The sequence below is a fragment of the Saccostrea echinata genome, unplaced genomic scaffold (assembly GCF_033153115.1).
Source record: "Saccostrea echinata isolate AGI-Se365-2 ecotype Australia unplaced genomic scaffold, CSIRO_AGI_Sech_v1 ptg000029l, whole genome shotgun sequence".
Classification (NCBI taxonomy): domain Eukaryota; kingdom Metazoa; phylum Mollusca; class Bivalvia; order Ostreida; family Ostreidae; genus Saccostrea; species Saccostrea echinata.
In genome coordinates, this window is record NW_026889778.1 from 38999361 (window position 1) to 39023778 (window position 24418).

A 24418-nucleotide genomic window follows, 5' to 3' on the forward strand; every position below is an offset into this window, starting at 1 on the left:
TCAGTGTCTTAAAACTGGTGGATTCACCAAAGTCGTTTTTAAAAGTATCATCATTATTAAAAGTAATATTGAGAATTTCACCAGATCGCTTTTATAAATTTAAGTCAAATTGTCTATTTGTAGTTTTGGTGGAATCACCAAGTTCTCATGAAGATATTTTAGTTGTTTTGTTGTCAAGTTCCTCAATTCTTTGAATGGATTGTAGAATGGTCAAATTCACTCTTGTTTTCTTGGTGGAACCACCAAGATCAATCTTTATTTGAAGATATTTGATAATTCAAATTGGTGTATTCACCAATCCTTTGACTGTTTATATAGAATACCGATACATTATTGATCTGTTTTAACATAAAAATTGGTGTTCTCACCAATTCTTAATCTATTCAATCAGGAAAATGAATAAAAAAAATCGTCGATTTCTGAAATTGCATTGTCTTCATTTTTCATTTCAAATTTAAAAAAAGAGGACAGGAATAGAAAATCCTCTTTCTTAATGGAAACAGTTATTTATATTAATCGATGTCCATCCAAAATTCGAACAATCTTATGTAGCATTTCATTGAAAAGTAGCGCTAGATTCAAGATGATTTTCTTTTTATTTATGATTAAGGATCCAGAGCGCTTAATTGTTGGAGAAAATGCTATGATTATCAGTTTTGAAGTATTACGTCCATTACCTTTCCTTGGAGGAATGACCTTTAATCAGAAATATGAAGAAAAAAGAACAAGGTTTAATATATAGGTGTAACTTTTGTGTACCTACATGGGTTGTATAATCGTACTCAGTTGGTGGCATCATATCAGCATTCAATAATTTTTTAGCAATGACCATTTAAAAAGTTGGTTTTTTCCTGCATACTTGTTGATTATTACGAATTATTATTTAAGAAAGTTCTATACAATTGTTTGATCCCAAAATTACACCTTATGCTCTTAATACAGAAATAAAATTGATTATTCATTTAAACGAAGTGATCCTGGGGGAATATAATTTTTATACTTTCTGAAATTTTATTGAATGAAAGAATGACAGAGTATTTCTTTCGATTGAATTTTTGCACGCATATAAAATTTTTGCTGCTTTTAAAGTGAAAATATAGCACGAAGTTATCGGCGACTGTTTCCGAGGGAAGCGACAGAGAAATTTATATGTATTGAAGACCTCTAAAATACAGGCGAAGAAATCAATAAAAAGCTCTCAGCTAAAGTGATTTTTATGACTTCCATAAAACTTGAGCTAAATGTCTGGATTGCGACTTTTTCATTGAAATCCACGGAAAAGAGGTGAGTTACAAGTGGTCTAATATTCATTTATTTTTATAGATCAAATATAAAAATTGAAATTCTCATTGAATTTAAAATACCTTTTTAGTATGTTTTGTATCAATGTTAATTTCTTCATTAGATGAATTGTATAATTCATTTGTTATAATTACTTTGTTAAATATTTAGACTCACTAGTAGGAGGATGCTTTCAGGGAAAAAAAAAACAAAAAAAAACTGTCTTCTCCCAAAATGTCGATTTAAAATTTTCATAGTTTTTATACAAGTCTTTAGGATATTATTTACTGCAGTTGCTTTCGTTTTCATTATACATAATAATCTCTTTTTAAACATACTGCATACCAAAGATACATGCAAGGCGCCATATCGAGTTGTTGAATAAGATAGCCATTTAAAAAAAAAGAATGATAATTATTATACACTCAGATACATTTCTGTCATAATAAAAGATTTTTTAAAAAAAATTAACTTTGGAAGAATTCAAAATCATTTCTTATCATGAACAAATTATTCAATTTATTGATTTATGGAAGTAAAATTCATATTTTAATAATAATTATTTCTGATCTTTTTAATATACTTTCCGTTCATATACACACAGTCGTTTCTCAAAGGATTTTTACTTCCTGAATATAAATTTTATAGAGGTAGAAACACTCTGGAAAATATTGTTAAACTAATCCCGATCCCTAGACTTACGTAATTTGTTCAAACAGTATAAACACATTAATGCCTTTTCACAAACTGCATTATAAACTTGGTAAATATTGAACAGATGGGTACCCCACGCTGCTGGGAGTCACCTCAATGTTGCTACACACTTTGGTCGTCGTACAAACGTTTTAACGAATGCTATTATTGTCCTGCTTGATCAATAACACAGTTGACGTTATAAGACACCTTAGTTTTTGGTAGAAGATGGTGATCTGGTTGTGTATTGAGAACAGATGAATTTCACGACATCAGACCTAGATGAGGAATTTTTGTCTGAGCAGTCTACAACGCCTTATTTGTTTTACAAGTCATTCTCCATACCAAAGAAAAAGTGAGTACTAATATTGAATTGTTAGTCGTGATTTAGTCAATGTTTCAAATGTATAGAAACATGAGAGAGTGAAAGAGAGAGAGAGAGAGAGAGATTGTAAGCCGGAATTTCTTGGTGTGTTCAGAAGTCTATCGCTGAATACTATTATTTCGCGCAAATTCTTCACCGCTATAAAAATTGGTACATGATTACAGCTCATACATATTGTTTAAAAATACAGCGCGCTAATCTGATTGATGAAGAGGAACCATTGCGCTAAATTTTGAGAGCGCTAATTTATGTTTGTTTACAGTGTAAACATATTTCTTATTGTCGTACATGCAGCTTAGAGCGGTCGAGCATTGGACAAGTATGTTTATATTGGTAACGTAGGTAAACAGCAAGTTATGCAGTTTGTCAGTCATAATAAAAAAAAATCTTCTCCTTAAATATGCACTTTAAAAGCTGAATTGCCAGAATTCCATAGATCAGACTTAATGGTTAGACTGTAATAGAGGAACCTTCGGTGTTAATGAAATACGTCTATGTGTGACGACAGTCTATAAAAGTCCGGAAGTTTATTTCCTCTGATCTTTATCGTTGCTGACAATCAGCCTCAATTTTGTGGACATCCTATCTTTTATGTCAAGTAATACGAAATGACCGCCCTTCACCAATGAAAAGACTTCATGTACTTAGAGTGCATTTGTTTGTAGGAAATGATCTCTTTTTTCTTCTATTAAGCTTCAATACACGTAGAACAGCGCTATAAAGGATTGACATGAGTTTCGACATTAGTTTTCAAATGAGAATGGAAGGCTCAGGTGTTTCTGAAGGAAAAATATGATTATGATACTGACGCATTAACGAGAAAATATCTTGTACAAACCAGAATGAACTCAATTGTAATATAATAGTACATTGTCTTTGTCTCATAGTATCCCCTGTACTGACAAAAAAAAAAATTGTGCATGCTGCTGCTTTTGTTTGTTTGTTTTGTTTTTTTCAACTAAGCAAAAGGGAAGGGCGGCTTGTATCGATTATACATTTAGGGCATGTTACAAGGGTTTAAAACACTAGACAAATGTGTTGTACATGTACATGCAGCAGTTAGATATGAAATATTTTAATTGTAAAAACATTCCCTTGATTTTTTATGCATTTTTTTATTGTATGGTATTTTAAGGTATACCGTGTACTGATTTATTCACTTTATAACATTTTTGATATGGGAGATTTTTTTTTATCTAGAGACACTGCACAGATCTAGATATACAGTACAATTTTTTTATAATGTCTGAAAAAGAAAATTTGATATGTAATCATTTTTAACTCAATGTTTATTAAAGGAATAGATTTTTTGATGTGTATGAGATTATAACCGTCACTGAACCACGTGTGCTATTTCGCATTAGTGGCGAAGCGGCAAGTTTTAAAACAAGCTCAGGCAACTTATGAATATTCCCTATCTTAACAACAAATTTTCATAATTATGTTTGTTTCCCCTTCAGAATTTCAACGTGTTTACAAACAAGATAAATATATCAGCATGTACCTCTTTCATATCACAATGCAGAATAATTATGTTAAAATATGAGCAATTATGGAGTAGCATGATTTTTGAAAGAGCACACTGTGCCAACAAGTTACCCTCTACTTGCAAAACGCAACTACTTATTCCCTGTAGAAGTACTCACGGCTACATATACATTAAATTGCTTTTTTCATACACTTATCTTGCATGTCATATCAAAATCTTTTGAAAAATAACCTGCATAGAGAAGAAAGTCATATACATATACATGAACATCGCCTTGTTCAACAGTAGTCAATGGAAAAATTATTTTTAGATTCATAATATTGCATTTGTATAAATTGAAGCGAAACTTTATAATTTTGACTTTTTGTAGTCCTAAAACTTTCAGGTTTTCTTTTTGTCCAAACAATTAATGCATTTGACCATTTACACAGGAAATGTTGAAATACGATTTTATCAGTTTTACCTTATTGAGATTTTTATATTTAATCGAATCATTTGACTTTCAAGAGATAAATTCTGAAGGACACAGATCTGCAAATTGTTGCATCAGCAGCCTTAGAATTCAGTTAATGAAGAACTGATTATCTTTATACTGAGGAAGATCCCACTTGATACTGGAATATATTGCTAGGACTGGCATATTCAGTAGGGGATTTTTATCTTAATTGAAATAAGAATATATAAAACTAACTAACAATTGACGTATATAGGAAATTAAGTCATTACTTATTTAATTAATTAAGTAATTATTATTGAATTGCAATATGTATTTCAATTCTTCAGTGCAAAAAATGATAAAGAAATATTACAAGATATATATTATTTATTAAATGATTATGATATTTTCATGAGTGCGAAGCACGAGTGAAAATATCAAAATCCTGTCTCACGAGTGAAATAAATTCCATATTCATCTACAAAACATTGAATTTTCTGTTTCTTACATTTTCTTAGATTTTCCCTTTGCCTCTGTCTTATCGTAAGGGCCCTGTCACACCAAGCTGCGTCCACACGGAGTCATTACGGCGTTGTAAAAATGTTAAAATCGCAATGGAATCGCAGGGAAATAGCACAAATTTCAGTAAAATTTTTATAATGTGAAGATGTCACTGCGTCCCTACGGTGACCCACGCGTTTCTACGGCGTTCTCGCGGCTTGCTACTGCGTTCCCAACGGAGATCTCTTCGCGATTGACTGCGCTTCCGCGGATCTTTTACGGCGTGTTAGGAGTTGTCACCTAGCGTTCACGGCGTTCTCACTGCGCTTGCTGCGTTCACAATACGTCCACGATGCGTTCTTCACTATGGATATATATTCATAAGGAGTGTAACACATTTTTTTCAAAGATTGATTTGATTTGAACATATTTTATTGCAATAAATATATACAATGGGATTGGGCACAAGTTCTAAAAACTTAATTCGCCCTCTCCCTACATGTTATATCACAAAAATTCAATCAGACGTGTCCAACAGCATGTACAAAGTAAATTATTCAAAGATTCGAGTCACATAACGAAAAGACTTCAAAAATGATATATTTGAATAATTTAGTACTAAATTACTGTTAGTTTTATAATTAAAACTCTTCTTTTTTCAATTATATCAATTTAGATGTGTTTTTTTTTCTTTGATATTATTACGAATGTAAAAAATAAACACACTGAAAAGTTGTTATAGATTTTAAGTAATTCTATCGCAACTCCATTGAACAACACAACAGGTTCTGGTGTAATTTTTACTTCCCAATTCTAATCCCATGCTCCTGGCCAGGACGCGGGTATGTTAAGGTCAAGATCTAGTAAATAAAACGAGCCTACAGATTTCTCAAATTTGAGAAATAAATTCCCTAAATGAAGCTTTATAAGTATATAGCTTGGTCAGATAAGGTGTTTCGGGGCATAATTTGTAGGTAAACAAGACGAAAAATCATATCTTAAACTTTCATTTTCAATGAAAAATTAAGAAAATCAGTCATGAATATGGGAGTTTTTTCCATATCAGACAAATTAAATGATTCCAGATTGCCTACAGTCTCTCAGAAAACGATATTTAGTATGTTCATAGCCTCTTCTTTAAAATAATATTAAATTGAATATAGGTTTCGGGATTACTTTTCACCATAGGCGCTTGGGTCAAGGATAATGTATATTTTCTATATAATGTATTGTCGAGGAAATTCGAACTATATTCGTAACATTTTTTTAAGCGCACAGTGGTTATTTTTTGTTTTTTTTGTAAATCTTTCTGCTTGATATACACTAGAATATCACAGAAATTTGATATTATGCACGTTTTAAGAATGACATATTCTTACTGTATACTTAGTATACAGTAGGAATATGTCATTCTTAAAACGTGCATAATATCAAATTTCTGTGATATTCTAGTGTATATCAAGCAGAAAGATTTACAAAAAACTAAAAATAACCACTGTGCGCTTAAAAAAATGTTACGAATATAGTTCGAATTTCCTCGACAATACATTATATAGAAAATATACATTATCCTTGACCCAAGCGCCTATGCCTTTCACATGATTTCAAATTGAGTTCCAGAAAAGTACTTTATTTTCTACATAATTCTTTCACAGCTGTAAAGTACGGGAAAAAGAAAGTTTAATTTGATTATGACGTCATAATGGATCTAGCATCAAAAGGCAGTCTAAAATCATTTACTAGATCTTGACCTTAAGGAGGTTGGATCCTGCCATCAAAAGTAATGAGAATTTTTTATCAAGTATATTTTTAGAATTTATACACATAGCTTTATTAAAAATCAAAACAAAAAATGGGGGTCAATGCGCTTCTTTTGGCGCTACAGAACATTTAGTTTGACCTTTTTGCACTGTAAATACATCTTACACATAAATCAATTTTTAAAGTTTTTCCTTCAATATTTTTTGTTCAAATAAATTATGGTGAGCAAACACAGTCTTATTTCATCTTAAATAGACACATTAAAATTTGTAACAACGAAGAAATTTTTGAATTACTCCGCATGTTCAATTATTTGACCTTTTTGCACTCAAACATTTTCATTTTTCTGTTATTAAAATTCAACAAGCAAAAAAAATCATTTGAAAGTAATGACATTTTACTGAATTTAAGAAGAATGATTAAAAGTATCGTATATATTCAGAAAAGAAAATTAAAAGTGGGGGTCTGTGATGTTAATTTTTAGATATTACTAAAATAGTGCTAATTTTAAGCTTAAATTAGGGCTATTTTTTTCTTCATTTCCACAATATATTTGCTATATTTATCAAATATAATGATAGAATTCATGACAGTTTTTTTATAGATAATTTAGGACCAGTATAAAACAGTCCACTGCACAAAAGAACTATGTGTGCAGACTACATGTAAAAATAGGAATCCAAACTTAACATACTTTTAATTCTTCGAAAGAGAAAAAATGATCATTTTCTTCTAAAAAACCTTCCGCCACAAAATATAGTTCCTCACTTAATGCTTTTGGTATGGAATTTAATCATGGACTTTTAACTGAATATAGTTAAATTGGCATTGTAGAATCCAAATTTATTGTAAGAATTAAAACATTATGCAGAATTTTTGAAATATAGGTTAAGATAACAATCTGCTCAAAAGCTCAGGAGCGAACCTCGTTAAGGCTACACCCAGAGATATCCTACTTCCCTTCACAATATGACGTCATAGTAAGCTGTATGACGTGAACTATAGAAATAATGATTTCTTAATATCTATCTTTAAAGTTTAATTTCAGGTCCAAGAAAAGAATGGAATCATTCAAAACATAACATAAACTAAATCTTGTCGTTTTTGGGTGGTATAAATAGCTAATTATTTAGCACGGGGGTTAAATACCAAACCCATGACGTCATAAATATTGATCAAATATTTGCCGAGTGAAATGAGAATTCATGTAAACAAATACATGTATATGAAATGGGAGTTTTAAGGCATATACCATGAATGTTATGTATGATTCATAAGGAATTAAAGATTAAGAATCAGGTACGCTGATATATTCTTATCATGTTTTCTTATAATGAACATAGTCAGTGCTTTGAAATCCCGATCAGCCGTTCCTCTGTCGTTCCATAACAACAAAGATGCAAAAGTTCAACACTACGCCGCATACTTTGAAATATAATTTTTGTTTGTATCGAAAGATTGTATTCTATAGTACTTGGAAAGTGCTGCTAGAATCGTGTGGTTAACATGAATTGATAAAAATTCCTTGATCGTATGTATAAAATGTAAAAATTTTGGTAAGGTTTCATGCGAAACTTTGGAATATTTTTTTCTGTATCACGAGAGTAGGATTCTAGCAGCACTTTTCATGGCCCAGTGATGTTTTTACATAATTATTTTCACTAAAAGAAATGAATTATCTCCGGGGTAGTGTTGAACTTTTCACTTTTTTTCTATTTATAGGCGTCACGTGATGACGTCGTAGTGGAGTGCTTCTTTTAGCCTAAGACTCAATGACGTCTATACAATGGATAATAATAGTAAATGTTTTATCTATGGTTTTTCCGATTTATCAATGTTACATTTTACGAAAAAAGTCTAAATTCGCCGAAATATGATCTGGGTACTGCCTTAACATACCTGCGGAGTGCAACAAATACGTTAGAATTATTGCTGATCAAATATGACGCGATTGCTCTTGTTTTGTGAGCTGGCTGACAACGCTCTAACAACGCCGTGAAAGCGCATTGTGATCGCCAACGTACGCGGTAGAAACGCCAAGGGAGCGCAATGATCGCAGTGACAACTCCTTGTTGTCGCTGTGTAATCGCAGTCAAAAAAATCACAAGACAATTAATCTCATTAGAAGCGCCGTAAAAGCGCGATAGAAACGCCGTGAGATCTCCAAGGACTCCGCGAGGTCTCCCTGGAGGGGCAGTCTACTATCACTGCGTTCATGCTGCGATCATGTGCGTCTTCACGGCGTGCGTACGGAGCTCCCATTGCGTTGTTGGAGATCTCACTGCGCTGCTACGGCGATCATACTACGTTTCTACTGCGTTCTTATCAGACGGCGATCACACGGCGCGTACTTTGTGCATGCCCAAAGTGCGCGCCGTCCCCTGGCGTTCTAGGAGACCCTACGCGACCCTACCGCGTTCAGTGGAGATCTCGCCGCGTTGTCACGGCGCTGTAGGAGACTCTACTGCGCTCACCTCGGCGTTTTGCATTTTTTATGGACGCCGTGCGATCGCCGTGAGGACGCAGTCCCGGTGTGACAGGGGTATAACATAGTGTTAAAGGCTATGACGTCATAGTTGAGCGGTTGAGACGTTGTAGACATGGCTTTTTAACGACATATTTGGAAAATCTTTGGCAGTATAGTCTCTGTCAGGATTGCTCATTAACTCTATCTTACAACAGGTCGGAGATTCTTTTCAAAAACACTCTTCGTGAAGGGAAGGAAATTCGTAAGTTTTGCCGCACTTCTGATATTCTCACACTGTGTGAATACTATTTTGATATCCTTTCACACTGTGTCAGAATATCACTTTTATTTGGTAAATAAATTACAATATTTCACTATTGAAAATATAATAATATGTATATACATGTACATGGAATTTGAGAAATTAAAAATAGAATGGCATTTCCTTGATTCTCCTCGTATGTAAAATTTAGATAAGAACTAACTAAGAATTCAATGCATGATATATACGAGCATGGATTATGATCTTCAGAGAAGTTTTACAATTATTTTCAAACTCTAATAAGAATATCAGAGGCACACGTTTTGGTCTTCATCTGTTTAGAACTATAAATCTTCTATAGTAATTTTTTATTCTCTCCAGATAAAAAAAATCATATGTACTAAAATAGATGTTCAGTCTAAAGGCAAGTTAGAAAACCACTGTAGTTTATTAAGCACAATGGCGCAGTGTATAAATATGTTAGATTAGGAAAGGTACTAGTGAGAAAAAATCTCGGGATGGGCATGGTGCCTGGACCTAAAAATAATCTGTACGAGGCACAGGCACTTGTTTCTGTTATATATTTTCTTATCATTATACTGTGGGCTAAAAAACTATTACAAAAACAAGTGCTTGTGTTACAAGATAAAAATTTTGATTATTCAAAAATAGGTTGACGACCTTTCTTTGCAGAGTAAATTACGCTTTACAAAACGGCCATAATAGGTCACAAAAGACCGAAAGAAAGCGGTAAACCATGCGTTTTATAGCCAAATCTTGATCAGAAAAGTAATTGTAAAAAATGAAAATAGGAAATAATTGAAGAGTTATATTTTTTCTATTCCAGTGAGATCGATGTTGTCGGATTAGCGGTCGGTGTCTTCTTCTGCGTCATGGGTGTGACGTTAGTTATTTATTGCATCACAAGGGCTTCTGGATGTTACAATACTAGAGGGCAGCCAAGGACAGAGATAAAAATAACCTACTTTGAAGATGGTAAGTCAAGATTGGCTGAATGAGAAATGAATTATTTTAAGAAATTAAAAAAAAACTTTCGATCGTAGATTTCAATTTTCCCTCACATTACGTGTACAATTTGATTTTATTTAGGTTGATTGTTGTTATTGTTAAAAAAAATGGAAGAAAAATAGTTTTCAATAGTCAAATGCATCTCATTGCTCATTAAATTTGAATCAGTATCTACATGTATAAGGTATAAGGCGTTGAATGAGGAAAATAGTTTAGCATTCTTAAATAGTAAAACGGCCATTCCCATAAACAATAAACATATTCAACAGCATTTTGTTTCTATACATCAGTCATCCTTCTTTATTAAGATATTAATTTAAATACAAATTATCCCATTTTTTGTAGCGGGAATTACAAATTAGAATATATAAAGATAAAGAACTATTTTCAAATTTTAGTATCTACAACTGATGCAAAATTTCAGATAAAAATAATATTTGCCTAATTTTTTTTTATAACTTTTTTGCCTACACAAAAGTTAAAGAGATCAAATACCAACCTTACAATTAAGGAGATAGTAAAAAGATAAAAAAAAAAAAAAAAAAAAAAAGTTTTAAGCGTCTTTTTTCCCTAATGTTCATATTAAAGCAAGCAAATTGGAGTAATTTAAATACCACTGCTGACGAATGAATTCTCGTGAGAATTTTCAGAACTCTCGAACAATATCTTCATTTATATGTCTTGCACGCTTGTGTTAGAAACAGTTGAAATTGTGCCATTTATCTCTAATTTGGTATCTGACAAAATGGAGAAGAGACAACCATCCATTATCAGAAGAGAAAATAAATGAAGGTCATTGTTTAGGATCCCCGTTAGCATAGAATCTAATGGTGGCCATTGAAAATAATTTCCAGCGTCTTTATGCGAATAATATCAAAATAAGAATTACTCTCGGAGAAAGCTTCCAATAGAGGAAGTATGGTATGCAATTTGAACGAGATGAATAAATGATATTGGGATAATAAAGGCTGGTGATTTACGGATTTTCATTTTTATCCCTTTACATTTTTTCAATCTTGGGAGAATGATTAGTCAATGTTCCAGTGATAATGTTCTTACCCAGATGAAAAAGAACATACATGGAAAGGATTTTATTAAGGATGCTTTTTTTCATGTTAGTTTGTTTAGTGTCAAACAGCTGTACTGTAAGAAAAATTTTTCAAGAATAGTCTCCTTTTTTTGTAATATTAACTTCGTAATAAAATTAAAATTTTGTAAATTTTTAATTGTCTCTTTCCATTATGGCTTTAGAAATAAACATAAACAGTGAAAACTTTCTAATCTGACACCTGTGCAATCAGTTTCATTGTGAATGCCGACCTTTATTTTCATTTTCATTTTTCTATTGTCCATGTTTTTACATTGTGCAATCCGACGCCCTTTCTATTCCGACACAAAATTTGTCTTACAATGCATGTCGGTTTAGACAGGTTTTCACTGTACAATCATATATTTCATGATTATAATTAGAAATATAAACATTCAAGTGCATGATACACTAAACAGTAAAATGTGAAATGGTTCTACAATATATATTGTACTCGCTCTTGAGTCGAGAAGTAAGGAGGTGATCCTTACATTGGGGTTTCGAATCCCAGTGCTGGACGTGGTCCTTCGAATGAGACCGTATAAACCCAGGTCCCGTGTCGCAGTAGGTGCTGGCAAGAGGTGCCGTCTCAACATAAGTGAAGGAACTTTAAACAAACAAACAAACAAAGTTTAACATATATTGTACTCAATAAACGAAGCTAATTATGGTAGTTTTGTAGTAACATGAACAACAGAACATCTAAAATTCCCCACATGGTGTCTTTACTGTAATCAATCATGGAAACATTAACTTAAAGATTTTGCAACAAAAATATTTCTGAATTCATTACCCATACTTTTGTGCATTGAATGTGTAATAGGCATGTATAATAGATATGCCGTGTCTGTTGTCTTTCTGTATGAAGTTGTTTTTGTTGTCATCAATAAGATATTTACATCTAAAAAAAAATCTTTATTTTTGAAAGCTTTTCAATTCAACTCATTTCTAAAGCAATGAAGAAAAATAGTCTTTTTCGAAATCATGCACTTATTTACGGTAGACTTTCGTCTAGGCATTTTATTTCATACGACAGTTTCTACTGGAATTATAAATCACTTGTAATGGATATATACGTGTTGTTAGTTTCTCTGCACTTCAAGTTCCTCTGTACACTAGCTTATATATCTGAAAGGTGAATATTTTCTCAATTGTAAAGTAGGATCTTCAAATGATATTCCTGATACCTTTGCATTACTTTTCTTCAATATTTTGATTATCTTTCAAAAGACAAAAACTTTTTTTTTCAAATTACAATAAGAGAAGGAATTAACTCACACCAATACCATCTTTAAAAAGTTGTTTGTTTGGCCTCTCCAGACCGAATGACTAAAAACTGCCCCCGACTTAAGACTTTTTTAAACTCCAGGAAACGAAATTATTTATTCATTCCAAAATTTTCTTATCCCATGAACAATTTCATTTGGAAAGTTTAGTATTGATGTTTAAAATTTCTGGGGAAGAAAATTCCAACCTACCTACCGACCATTCTGAGTCGGGTGAGGGTAAGCAAAAGTTATTTTGAAGATGGCCCGAATGATTCATGGTTAATGAGAAAAGAAAGAAGCCTTCCGAAATACCGAGGCTGTTTTCTGACTTGTCTCTTTTGCTCAGGATAGTGTGTTTCTTAATTTTTTCCCTGTAATGTTTGAAGCCCCAGCATTTTGCTTTATTTTATACATACACTGATTTTACTTTAATTAGAATTTTTAACACAAATTAGTTTTGTTGGCCGTGATTTGTAGGATGAATGTGATACTAATAGTGAGTTGCTGATTTTCAAAAAAAAAAAATGAATAAAAGGGTTTTATATGATTTAAAAGTGAAACATTTAAAGGAATTATGGTAAATACAAAATAATCTTAGAAATGAAACAAGAGGCCCATGGGCCACATCGCTCACCTGAGTACACTGGCTATGAAGAAGCAGAAATCAGTTCAGTATTGAGAAGTTTTAAAAGGGGGGGGGGGTTAAATTTACACTTCTTCAGGATGCTTCTATATCAATATTACTAATCATGGCTTTGGTGTTTTTAAACAGAAGAATTTATAAAAAAAAAAAAAAAAAATTTACCTAATATGTATTCCTATGTAGAACTCTGATTGCTCTTTGTGGTCCCACCCTACCCACCGTACAATTGAACAAATTTGAATCTGCACTATCTGAGGATGCCTCTATAATAATATGACTAATCATATGCATGGCCTTGCTGTTCTTGAGCAAAAGATTTTTCAAGATGAGTCCTATATATTCTTATGCAAAACTTTGACTCTCTGTTGTGCCCCCAACCCCTGGGGGTCATAATTTGAAAAAAAAAATTGATTCTACAACACCTAAGGTTGCTTCTGTATAAATATGACTAATAATGGCTTAGTTGTTCTTGAGAAGAAGATTTCAAAGATATTTCCTACTATGTAATGAATGGTATGTTCAGGTTCTTACAAGGGATATATATAGATTTTCCTTTTACTCTGTCTGAGTTAATGATTGGAACGATTATTAAGACAGCTCTGTCTGAGGGCATATCACACAGTACCTAAATGTTCTCTTGTCAAGAGATGGGGACTGGGTAAGGTACTACTTACACTCTGTTTTCCCCTAGGTTCCCATTGATAGATAAGAACCAGTTATCTCAATCTTCTTCAGATTTACTAACAAAGAGCTTAACATCAATTCCCTAGGATACTTGCCACTGGTGTTTATAACTTTTATACTTTTATTTTGCTCTTACCCTTAATGTTTTCCATTTTTTCCATGTTTTACCTTCACCCAAGGATGATTTGTGGCAAGTTTGGTTGAAATTGGCTCAGTGGTTCTTGAGAAGAAGTCGAAAATGTTAAAAGTTTACAGACGACAGACGGACGCCGGACACTCTTTGATCAAAAAAGCTCACTTGAGCCTTCGACTCAGGTGAGCTAAAAAAATAATAATAGAAAGTTTTCTTTTGTAGTTCTGTCACTCTACGTCAATTTAAGAAACTTTGTTTACAACTCATAATTTATATTACCTCCAGATTAAAAAAAACAAACAAGTCATCAAGATCCAGTTTTTGCTTCTCTGCATTAATGATTGTCTTTGTGAATTTTAGGTATATCTGGCTCTTTAAATAACATCTCCCCCATTAATTGGACTTGAAAATGGCAGATCTATTCAAAACTTACATGTATTTTCTGTTTGCCTTGAAAACTAGGGAAAAACGCGATCAAGCAACTAGTAACAAAGACAACGCATTGCAAAGTTGTAAATTAAAGACCAATGATATAAAATCCATTATTATGATTTAATGAGCAGTAGTGACACTATATTACGAAAAGACAGCGAAACTCGTGAGAAAGTATTTTTGATATTTTCACTCGTTCTTCACACTCGTGAAAATATCAAAAAATCCTGTCCCACTCGTGAAGTAAATCCCACATCTAGCTGTAAAACATTGTTAATATCCCCTTATAGTTATTTTTCTGTGTACAGCCCTGTTACATGCAACTTATATGCTTTGGTTACATCTTTGAAACAGGACCCTTCTCCGTTTCCCGTCTGAATTCGCTATTTTTCTGCGTCCTAATTCATTAATTATCAATGGTAATTTCAATAGAATGTGTATTATACTGCTTTATTCTATCTTAAAGATAATGCAGCCAAAATGTACGTATCTACTATTCCATGCTTGTTTCAGATGCTGTCACCGGTTTAAGTTTACCAACTCATGCAGACGACGAGACGACATCAGCAGACGATGACAAACCTACATTAGACACACTAAAAATACCTTGTGAGCAATTAAACTCTTTTCCGCTTCAAGGATGTTCAGAGACCAAAGTGTTCGTAGACAATAACCCTTTTATATCTCAAGGGAAAGTGCTGGAAAGTGACACAATAATTGGTTTGAAGAGAATGGGGATATTATAGCGTAATGAACCTTTTATTTCTTAATTTATATAAATATAGGTGTGAAGTGTTCATAAGAATTTTGCATCAAACACATAGGTCTATTGGAATGGAATTCATATCTTGATAATTGTCCTGAAAATTTTCTAACATTAAATCATACGAGATTCTGTAGATCTTCCTTATTTGTAGAAGAAGAGGAGCGCATAATGATGGCTTTTTATTTGATTACAGCATTATATAGTCTCTCGAGGTACTGAAGTTCATTTAGACGAAGAAAAGTACATTCATGATATGTAAGCACAAATCCAGAATCCCAAGGCGTCTTTCTTATTGTCAATGGTATCACTTGATCGTCTTGCTCACAAAAATCCCACACCTTTCGTAGAATATCTTTAAAGGTCGACACTTCTTCCTGTAAACTTTGTCCTTCTGCTTTGATTATATTTTCCAGCTTTTCCAAAAAGTGTGAATACAACATTAAATCTCCTCTGTTCCACTGGTATATCTTTTGTTTTTCTTCTTCTGTGATATTTGTGACTAATATTTCGCGTCCTTTATTTTGTCTTATGTATAAGATGTCTTTGAATGTCCATCCCAACATTCTCTTAATTAAAATCAATGATTCGTCGAAATATTCCATAATCATCACAAAGTGAAAATCATTATTTATAGCTTTGATAAATTTTTTGATAGATATAGGATCTCGTGGGTTTTCCTTTGGAGAAAATCCCAAATCTATTAGCTGGCGATTGTTAGTGAATGAAAGATACACATTATGTGGCTCATAACGACGAGGATTCTTGAAAAAGTTTGTAATAGGTTTCGAAGTGTTTTCCTTCAACATTTTCCTTATGTAACCGTCCGTTAAACCATAGTAATTTATTGCTGATAAAAAATTTGAAAGTGGCTCGCGAAGAATTGTGAAATAAAATGTTTTTCGTCTGAAAATTTTCCGAAAAGCAGTTCGATTGTATATCACGTGATTGCAAAGAATATTGAATGCAGTGTTTCCATGCGGATCAAAGATATGATCACGTGATAATGTTTCACCCACGTCACCAAAATAATTGTATCGAAGCTCGCCAAAGTTTTTCTTTGGCAAAGCAATGCTTAAGTTATGACGTTCTTCAAAACGCTGAAGAATGTTTACCATTGTGGAACCTCCAGTCTTGTGTGTTTTCAAAAATACTATTGCTTTAAATTGTTCTCTTTCACGAAAGGATCTAATTAAAAAGTTATAGTTTATCCGCTGGTATGATACAAATATGAGAATTAAAACCATAGCAATCACAAATCGTCTGTAAGGAAAAAGTCATAAAATTAAATATACTTAAGAAGAAAGGGATTTGGGCATGCAAAATATAAGTCTTTCATAACTTCATTCATTTATAATCATTATAAATAATTTAAGTATTTAAAAATGAAAGTATTCGAAGTAAAATCTTTTTTTTTTTTATTTTTACACCGAGGGATAATATGGTATAAATAAGTTGAAATGAAGTGATACATTTAATTCCATTTTAATTGAAGTGTATTAATTAATCTAAATTGACATTATAAAAATATAAATATGATGTTACTATATTACTTTATTACTATATTACTATATTACTTACCTGAAACGAATTTTCCCGTGCATAGTTTGTTTAATTCAAAGCCATGTTTGTCCTGACAGGTGTTAAAAGGGTAGACAGGTGAAATTAGTGTACTAAGGGATAAGTTATTAATATCAATTTTTATCTTCCCTATGAAAAGGTTATCAAATATAGATGTTTATATGGCCAGTAATGTCGTACTGTCATTCAAGAAGAAAAGATAATAAACAAAAATATCGTCTGGTCAACCTTTCAAAGGCAAATTTATGATAGGTAGTGGCAGCTATGTAAGATGTGTTTATTTTCACGCAAAATTGAGATTATTAATTAATAACTTAGTACGTATTAGCCTCTATAAAACCTCAATAAGCATATCATAACGCTTATAAGGATCATTGGAATGATGCGATATTGAACACTTACAGGACAGACGTTAATTTAAATACTGATACTGAAAATTCTTATTAATTGGAGTTATTTAGTTGAAATAATTAATATAAATCAATGGGAGATGTTTTAGCTATATATTAAAGGAGTTATTGAACTTATATTGGTGAATATTGGCACTCGTTGGCTGTACAAATACACTCGCAAACTCGTGCATTTGAAATGCCAACTCGTGCCAATATTCACCAATATAAGTTCAATAACCCTATATAATCTGCATGTATATCAGCTTTGACTTGAACACTAGTACTTCTTCTGTACAGTATCAAGTTTAAAATGAAGTGAGATAACAAATTATAATGTATTATTCACGGTTTAATACTCAGAGTATGATTCTTCATTCGGTAAATCAGTAACTTTGGACATCAATGATATAGTGTTGATGCTTAAAAGCTTTCAAACTGTATAATATGTCTTAAAAGTAGCTGACTATAATTCCAAAACTGACACGGAGACACAAAGGTTATGGATGTTAGTGACAAAATAAACTTTATTGAATAGAGAGGTGATAAAATGATCTGAGGTTCATCTTCCGATCGTTCAGTACTCTGTTATATCAGGTCTTATTTACACAGATAAACATACCCAAGGTTAGTGTAACCAGATGAACTTTTGTAAGTTTATATACAGTGTAAATAGAATGATATGTGCATTCCATCAGTACAGGTACATGTATATACAAGAGGGATAATCTAACTGTCACAACTGCTTTAAAATCTTAAATAATCAACAAAACTTTATATACTTATACTTCTATGTATTTTGTATTTTGGCCTAAAATTAAATTCAGTTATATCTTATATTAACATTACAAAATATATTCTACGTTAGGTCTCGTCTCGCACGGCAAGAACGTATACTGACGTCGTTATGACGCTTCTCTTCGACACTTATTTTGAATCTGATAATAACATAAAATTTACGCAAAAAGGAATCAATTTAGAAATAACATTTTCACAGAGTTTAAATAATTTAAATACTTAAAGTTAAAACAAGGCAATTTATATCAAAATGACAGTAAAATTTATTAAAAAGAAGCTCTTAAGGGTTAATAAAATATGCGGATAAACTGAAAATTAGTACCGAAAAGTAACGTTATAACATTTGATAATAATATATTTTATTATATAGTCTATAAATAGCCCCTATATAATCTATACAAACGCAAACGGTTCATAACACTACATATTCACTGGATTTGAAGCTGTATTCACCGGAGGGACAGTGCACGTGCAGCGGCATTGTGACGTCACAATCAATACCCCAACATTGAAAACAATATGGTTACAACGGCCGGAGCCGGTGGCCCTTTTCACAAAAAGTCTTATGACTAAGACATAAATTTTCCTATTCTCTAACAAATATCTAAGCTGTAGCAGGTCACAAAAATCTTACATTTCTATTACATTAGATTACAACTGCAAATAATATTTTAGGAAAAAGGTGAATATCTTTATCAAACAAAATATTATACAGGTTTCAAATTTTTATCGTAGTCGTAAGATTTTTTGTGAAAAGGGCCACTGTGGACATCTATTCACAAAATATCTTACGATCAGTCGTAGTCGTAAGATTGTCGTAAGCTTTTTTCTTAAGATTTTTGGTTATTCACAAAAAATTGTACGTTTGACGTTACGTCAAAAACAGTCGTTAGTTTACGTCTAGTCTTTAGTTGACGTAAGTCTATAAATACTATTAATACGATAACGTAGCTAACTAAGATAAACTTAGTCAATTTTTGTTTTACATGATCTAATTGACAATAAAGTTAAGATTATCACCTTTTCTACATCACATTTTTAAAAATTGTTTTGAACAAAAACAGATTGAATGGTATTATTATTGCCTATGTATCTTAATATGATGGTCCTCTTTATAAAACCCGAATAGCAATCAATCAAAATGTCAAAAAGACTTTATGGCGAATTGATTTTTTGTTGAATGACCAGGTATGGGTACATGTCAAGTGTATTCAGTTGTTCGTGGAACATGTCAAATCAATGATTAGAATTGGGGAGAATTTAAATGCCCTATAAAGTGCTATTTAGTAGCGCATGTTTAGTGAGATAAATTCACACTAACAAGAGAGTTTACAGTTAGTCACTCTGAGGTTAACACTTGCTACTCTATGAACGACTCTAAAGTCTTATATAGTATACACGCTTGCTATTGTTTAACATTGACTTAATATTTGCATAAAATAAAACAGAAAACAATGATCGTTATGTATACGTTGATCAAAGGGACATAATTTGAGTTATCGAACGTTATATTATGCAAATTTCACAAAATACAATCAATCACAAGAATGAATTCTATAAAGGAGACGTCTTTGAAGGGTGGATGGTGGGGGATGTTTAATTCCATGTACAAGTACAGTACCACATCTTTTTACGCAGATGATAGTCTGGGTATTCGTACCTGTGACGCGTTCATAGAGCGAGTACTGTATTGGTGCTCGCTGTATGGGCGCGCCTCGGGTGCAAAACTTAATCTACAAAAGATAAAAGGTATTTGGCTTGGTAAATGGAAAAATAGATCAGATCATCCTTTCGGCATATCTTGGGATGAAAATTGTAAACTTTTTGGGGGTTAAATTTGGGAATAATCTTACTTCAGATGACATTTGGCAACCTGTTCTTACGAAATTTATTAAAACTTTAAATTTATGGAAACAAAGATATTTGTGTTTTGTAGAAAAAATCCATTGTTGTAAAGGTTCTAGCGTGTTCTAAATTATGGTATGTAGGATCTGCCTGTGTTTTACCTGATTATTATTTGAAACAATTTGAAAAAGCTATTTTTAAATTTTTAGTGGCCTGGTACAGCTGAACCACTCAAAAGAACTGTTTGTTATAATTACAAGAAAAATGGAGGCTTAGATATTGTTAATATTCATATTAGATTAAAATCTTTGACATTGAAACACTTACAAAATATTATATATATAAGGATTCTTCAAAATACTCTTTTTGATCTGTGTATTGGGTCGGTTTAAGTCTCAGATATTTTGAGCCTTCGTTTGCCAATAATATCAGGCCACATTCAGAATTTATTCCTATTTTTTATCAAGAATGTATAAAAGATCTCAAGGTTTTTGTAAATATAGAGAACAATAAATATAAAGATTCCTTTAGTAGCTTGACTACAAAACAACTGTATACTATTCTGTTAGAAGAAATTATTACTACACCAAGAGTTGTTAGCATTTTTCCAAGCATAGATTTCAAACAAGTTTTTCATCGTTTGCATAATCATTTCATAGACAAAAATGTTCGAGATATTATGTATAGAATTATCCACGATATATTACCTCATCTTATTACATGCATCATATTGGTTTTTATAAAAATAACAAATGTGCTTTATGTCAAACTCATAATGAAACTATATGTCATTTATTTTATGAATGTAGCTTTATTAAACCTTTAGTCCGTCTAGTCAAAAACTGGTTAAATATAATTTCTCATGATCAATTTTTACAATTTAATAAGTCACATATACGTTTTCATACTTTTCCGTTTACCATATTTAGCAAGGAAGATGAATCTCTGTGTCTATATTTAATTTCTTTAATGTGCCTTGTTATTTGGCAAGTTAGATGTACTGTTAAGTTTGAAAAGAAAAAATAAACTCAAATAAAATGATCTTAATGTGTATCAGCAGGTTAATTCAAAGAATTCAATGTGACTTTCATAGATTTGATGAAACAAAATTTTATAAATTCTGGACTTCTACTCACCTTTTCTGTTCTGTAGATAACGGTCAGCTTGACTTTCATGTCAATGTGTAAATTCTTTTCTTTTGTCATTCATTCTGTGTACTTGCTTGTAGTAAAAACCGGTTTATGTCCATTCATACTATTTCTACGTCTGCAGAGCTATCAATACATTGTCTGTTTTATATAGGTCATTACATGAGTACAAAATATGCAATGCTTTTATCAGATTTTTAACTTTTTTCATACTTTGTTACAAAGTAATATTGTTGTGTTTCTATTTGTTATAACATTTACATAATTTGCAGTTATGTATTTGAGTGAATATTTTATTCAAAAAAAGAAAACTACTGCTTGTTTACTGTACTTTACGGCAAAGTGTTCCAGTGAAAATGCAATACAATACAACGCCTGGCAAGTTGGCTAATCAAAATAAACTTGGTCTATTTTTGATTGAAAACATGGTTCAAATTCCCACTACTTTCAAATTTGTGATTTATAAAAAAGTTTTACATGATTTACAAAACGAAATTTATAGAACATTTGTTGTACATATCCTCTGAAATGATTATCTGCTAAACATGCATTATACGAATCAGAATTAATAATCAATGATAATGTCAAAAGACTTCAAAATGAAGCTGCATATTGCTGATTTTTAACGACTAATTTGGGGAATGAAAACATCAAAATGGAATGAATTCTCGAATTTTATGATAAGTTAAATTTTATTTTGAACTTTTACAAGTAAGTTATATAATTAATACTGGTTGTTTTTCCTGTGCTGCAATGCAATGCACCGCATTGCAAGGTACGATAACGTAGCTAACTAAGATAAACTTAGTCAATTTTTGTTTTACATGATCTAATTGACAATAAAGTTAAGATTATCACCTTTTCTACATCACATTTTTAAAAATTGTTTTGAACAAAAACAGATTGAATGGAATTATTATTGCCTATGTATCTTAATATGATGGTCCTCTTTATAAAACCCGAATAGCAACCAATCAAAATGTCAAAAAGACTTTATATGGCGAATTGATTTTCTGTTGAATGACCAGGTATGGGTACATGTCAAGTGTATTCAGTTGTTCGTGGAACATGTCAAATCAATGATTAGAATTGGGGAGAATTTAAATGCCCTATAAAGTGCTATTTAGTAGCGCATGTTTAGTGAGATAAATTCACACTAACAAGAGAGTTTACAGTTAGTCACTCTGAGGTTAACACTTGCTACTCTATGAACGACTCTAAAGTCTTATATAGTATACACGCTTGCTATTGTTTAACATTGACTTAATATTTGCATAAAATAAAACAGAAAACAATGATCGTTATGTATACGTTGATCAAAGGGACATAATTTGAGTTATCGAACGTTACATTATGCAAATTTCACAAAATACAATCAATCACAAGAATGAATTCTATAAAGGAGACGTCTTTGAAGGGTGGATGGTGGGGGATGTTTAATTCCATGTACAAGTACAGTACCACATCTTTTTACGCAGATGATAGTCTGGGTATTCGTACCTGTGACGCGTTCATAGAGCGAGTACTGTATTGGTGCTCGCTGTATGGGCGCGCCTCGGGTGCAAAACTTAATCTACAAAAGATAAAAGGTATTTGGCTTGGTAAATGGAAAAATAGATCAGATCATCCTTTCGGCATATCTTGGGATGAAAATTGTAAACTTTTTGGGGGTTAAATTTGGGAATAATCTTACTTCAGATGATACACTAGACAAAATTGCTAACGCACCACCTAAATAAATTAACATTTTTCTTTTCAAAACTTGTTTATGATGTTTTTGATGTATAATTATTTTACTTTAATAAAAAATGAGACATTTAAATGCTTTAACTGATAAATAACAACAATGTTTACTGAAGCGTAACCACTTCATAGAAAAAATTAAAATCATATCCATACTTTTTTGGTGGAATAAATTTCTAATTTTTTCTTTGTGGTTGTGTTCTTTATGTTTGTACTAATTAAAAACTCAGAAAAAAAGTTACACCGTATTCGGCGTTTGACTCTAGAAGAGCGTGCTAAGGCAGCCAGTATGGTGTCTGCAGGGGTTCCTTTGAAGAAATTTGTGAAAAATTAAAAGAATTAAATGATTATGAATTTCTCTGGTGAAAAATTGTTGAAAATGAATTAACGATCATAAAAATGTTTACAAAAGATATCGACGGCATTAAGTGAGCACCACACAATAATTTCAAGATTGTTCCACAAAATTGGGGCAACCGGAAGTTGGGTAAATTTGGTAGGGACACCAAGGCACTGGATGACTACTAAGCGATATGGTAGTCAATCAGGGTATATCATTTGATTTTTAAGTGGGAGACTGCTCTCGTAGCAACGTCACGGACCACCATCAGTAATCACCAACTTCATATCTTGGCAAAAACGGTGCGCAGTGCACATCGGGACATTGGTTTTCGGACAAGAAGGTCCTTTAAGGGTCTTGACATGTCACCAAGACATTTGTCAATCCAACTGTTTTGGAAAAGATGGCATATTTTATACACTAGTACCAATCAGGAAAATGATCAATTCACAAATAAGAATAATAAGTGGTGCGTTAGCAATTTTGTCTAGTGTATTTGGCAACCTGTTCTTACGAAATTTATCAAAACTTTAAATTTATGGAAACAAAGATATTTGTGTTTTGTAGAAAAAATCCATTGTTGTAAAGGTTCTAGCGTGTTCTAAATTATGGTATGTAGGATCTGTCTGTGTTTTACCTGATATTATTTGAAACAATTTGAAAAAGCTATTTTTAAATTTTTAGTGGCCTGGTACAGCTGAACCACTCAAAAGAACTGTTTGTTATAATTACAAGAAAAATGGAGGCTTAATTATTGTTAATAAAAATGGCCACCACATTATCTTTTCAAAAAAAAAATAATCAAAACGGAGCAGGAAAAAACAATTTTGGTCGGTACAGATCTGTTTGAATCACTGAACGACGGAGAAAAGGTACCGTTTACCAAGAGAGGAAGTCAAATGGGAGTGTCACCCCCGTAAAGATATATTGACAATGCAAAAAATAAAGAAAGAAAGAAAGAAAGAAAAGAAAAAGAAAACAAAATGCCTGCAAAAAATTGACATGAATAAAAATTTATTAAAAAAAAAAAAAAAAAAAAAAAAAAAAAAAAAAAATTAAGGGGGGGGGGGGGGAATTATATTCTCTTTTCAACAAAATAATTTTTTGAAAATTAAAGTTAAGAAAGTAATTTGCCAAAACTAAATTTTATAAAAGTAGGGGTTAATCGCTGGCCTTCAATGAAAACGACAATTCTTTAAAAAAAAAAAAGGGGGGGGGTACTACGCATCATTGCAACCTGTCCTGGGGCCAATTTTCATG

At 32.0% G+C, this 24418-nt stretch overlaps 2 protein-coding genes across 3 annotated transcripts; one reads left to right on the top strand and one right to left on the bottom strand.

Moving 5' to 3' along the window:
* Nucleotides 1-1243: 1243 nt before the first annotated feature.
* Nucleotides 1244-15446, top strand: LOC133194818 (uncharacterized). Of its 2 annotated transcripts, XM_061330724.1 has the most exons (4): nucleotides 1244-1284; nucleotides 2190-2329; nucleotides 10123-10271; nucleotides 15065-15446. In XM_061330724.1, exons 2-4 carry the CDS (start codon nucleotides 2232-2234, stop codon nucleotides 15295-15297), a joined length of 480 nt encoding a protein of 159 aa, XP_061186708.1. In that variant the 5' UTR covers nucleotides 1244-1284; nucleotides 2190-2231; the 3' UTR covers nucleotides 15298-15446. The 2 variants fall into 2 exon arrangements, with proteins under 2 accessions (XP_061186708.1, XP_061186706.1); XM_061330722.1 differs by lacking the exon at nucleotides 1244-1284 and having other exon boundaries at nucleotides 2124-2329.
* Nucleotides 15447-15496: 50 nt separating this feature from the next.
* Nucleotides 15497-16561, bottom strand: LOC133194267 (galactose-3-O-sulfotransferase 2-like). Its single transcript, XM_061330258.1, has one exon. The coding sequence runs from the start codon at nucleotides 16559-16561 to the stop codon at nucleotides 15497-15499; it is 1065 nt and encodes a 354-aa protein (XP_061186242.1).
* Between the last annotated feature and the right edge of the window lie 7857 nt (nucleotides 16562-24418).

Coding starts and splice junctions, on each gene's coding strand:
- LOC133194818 (XM_061330724.1), top strand. CDS start 2,232: ATGAATTTCACGACATCAGACCTAGATGAGGAATTTTTGTCTGAGCAG. Junction 2,330..10,122: donor TTCTCCATACCAAAGAAAAA/GTGAGTACTAAT, acceptor TTTCTATTCCAG/TGAGATCGATGTTGTCGGAT. Junction 10,272..15,064: donor AATAACCTACTTTGAAGATG/GTAAGTCAAGAT, acceptor TGCTTGTTTCAG/ATGCTGTCACCGGTTTAAGT.
- LOC133194267 (XM_061330258.1), bottom strand. CDS start 16,561: ATGGTTTTAATTCTCATATTTGTATCATACCAGCGGATAAACTATAAC.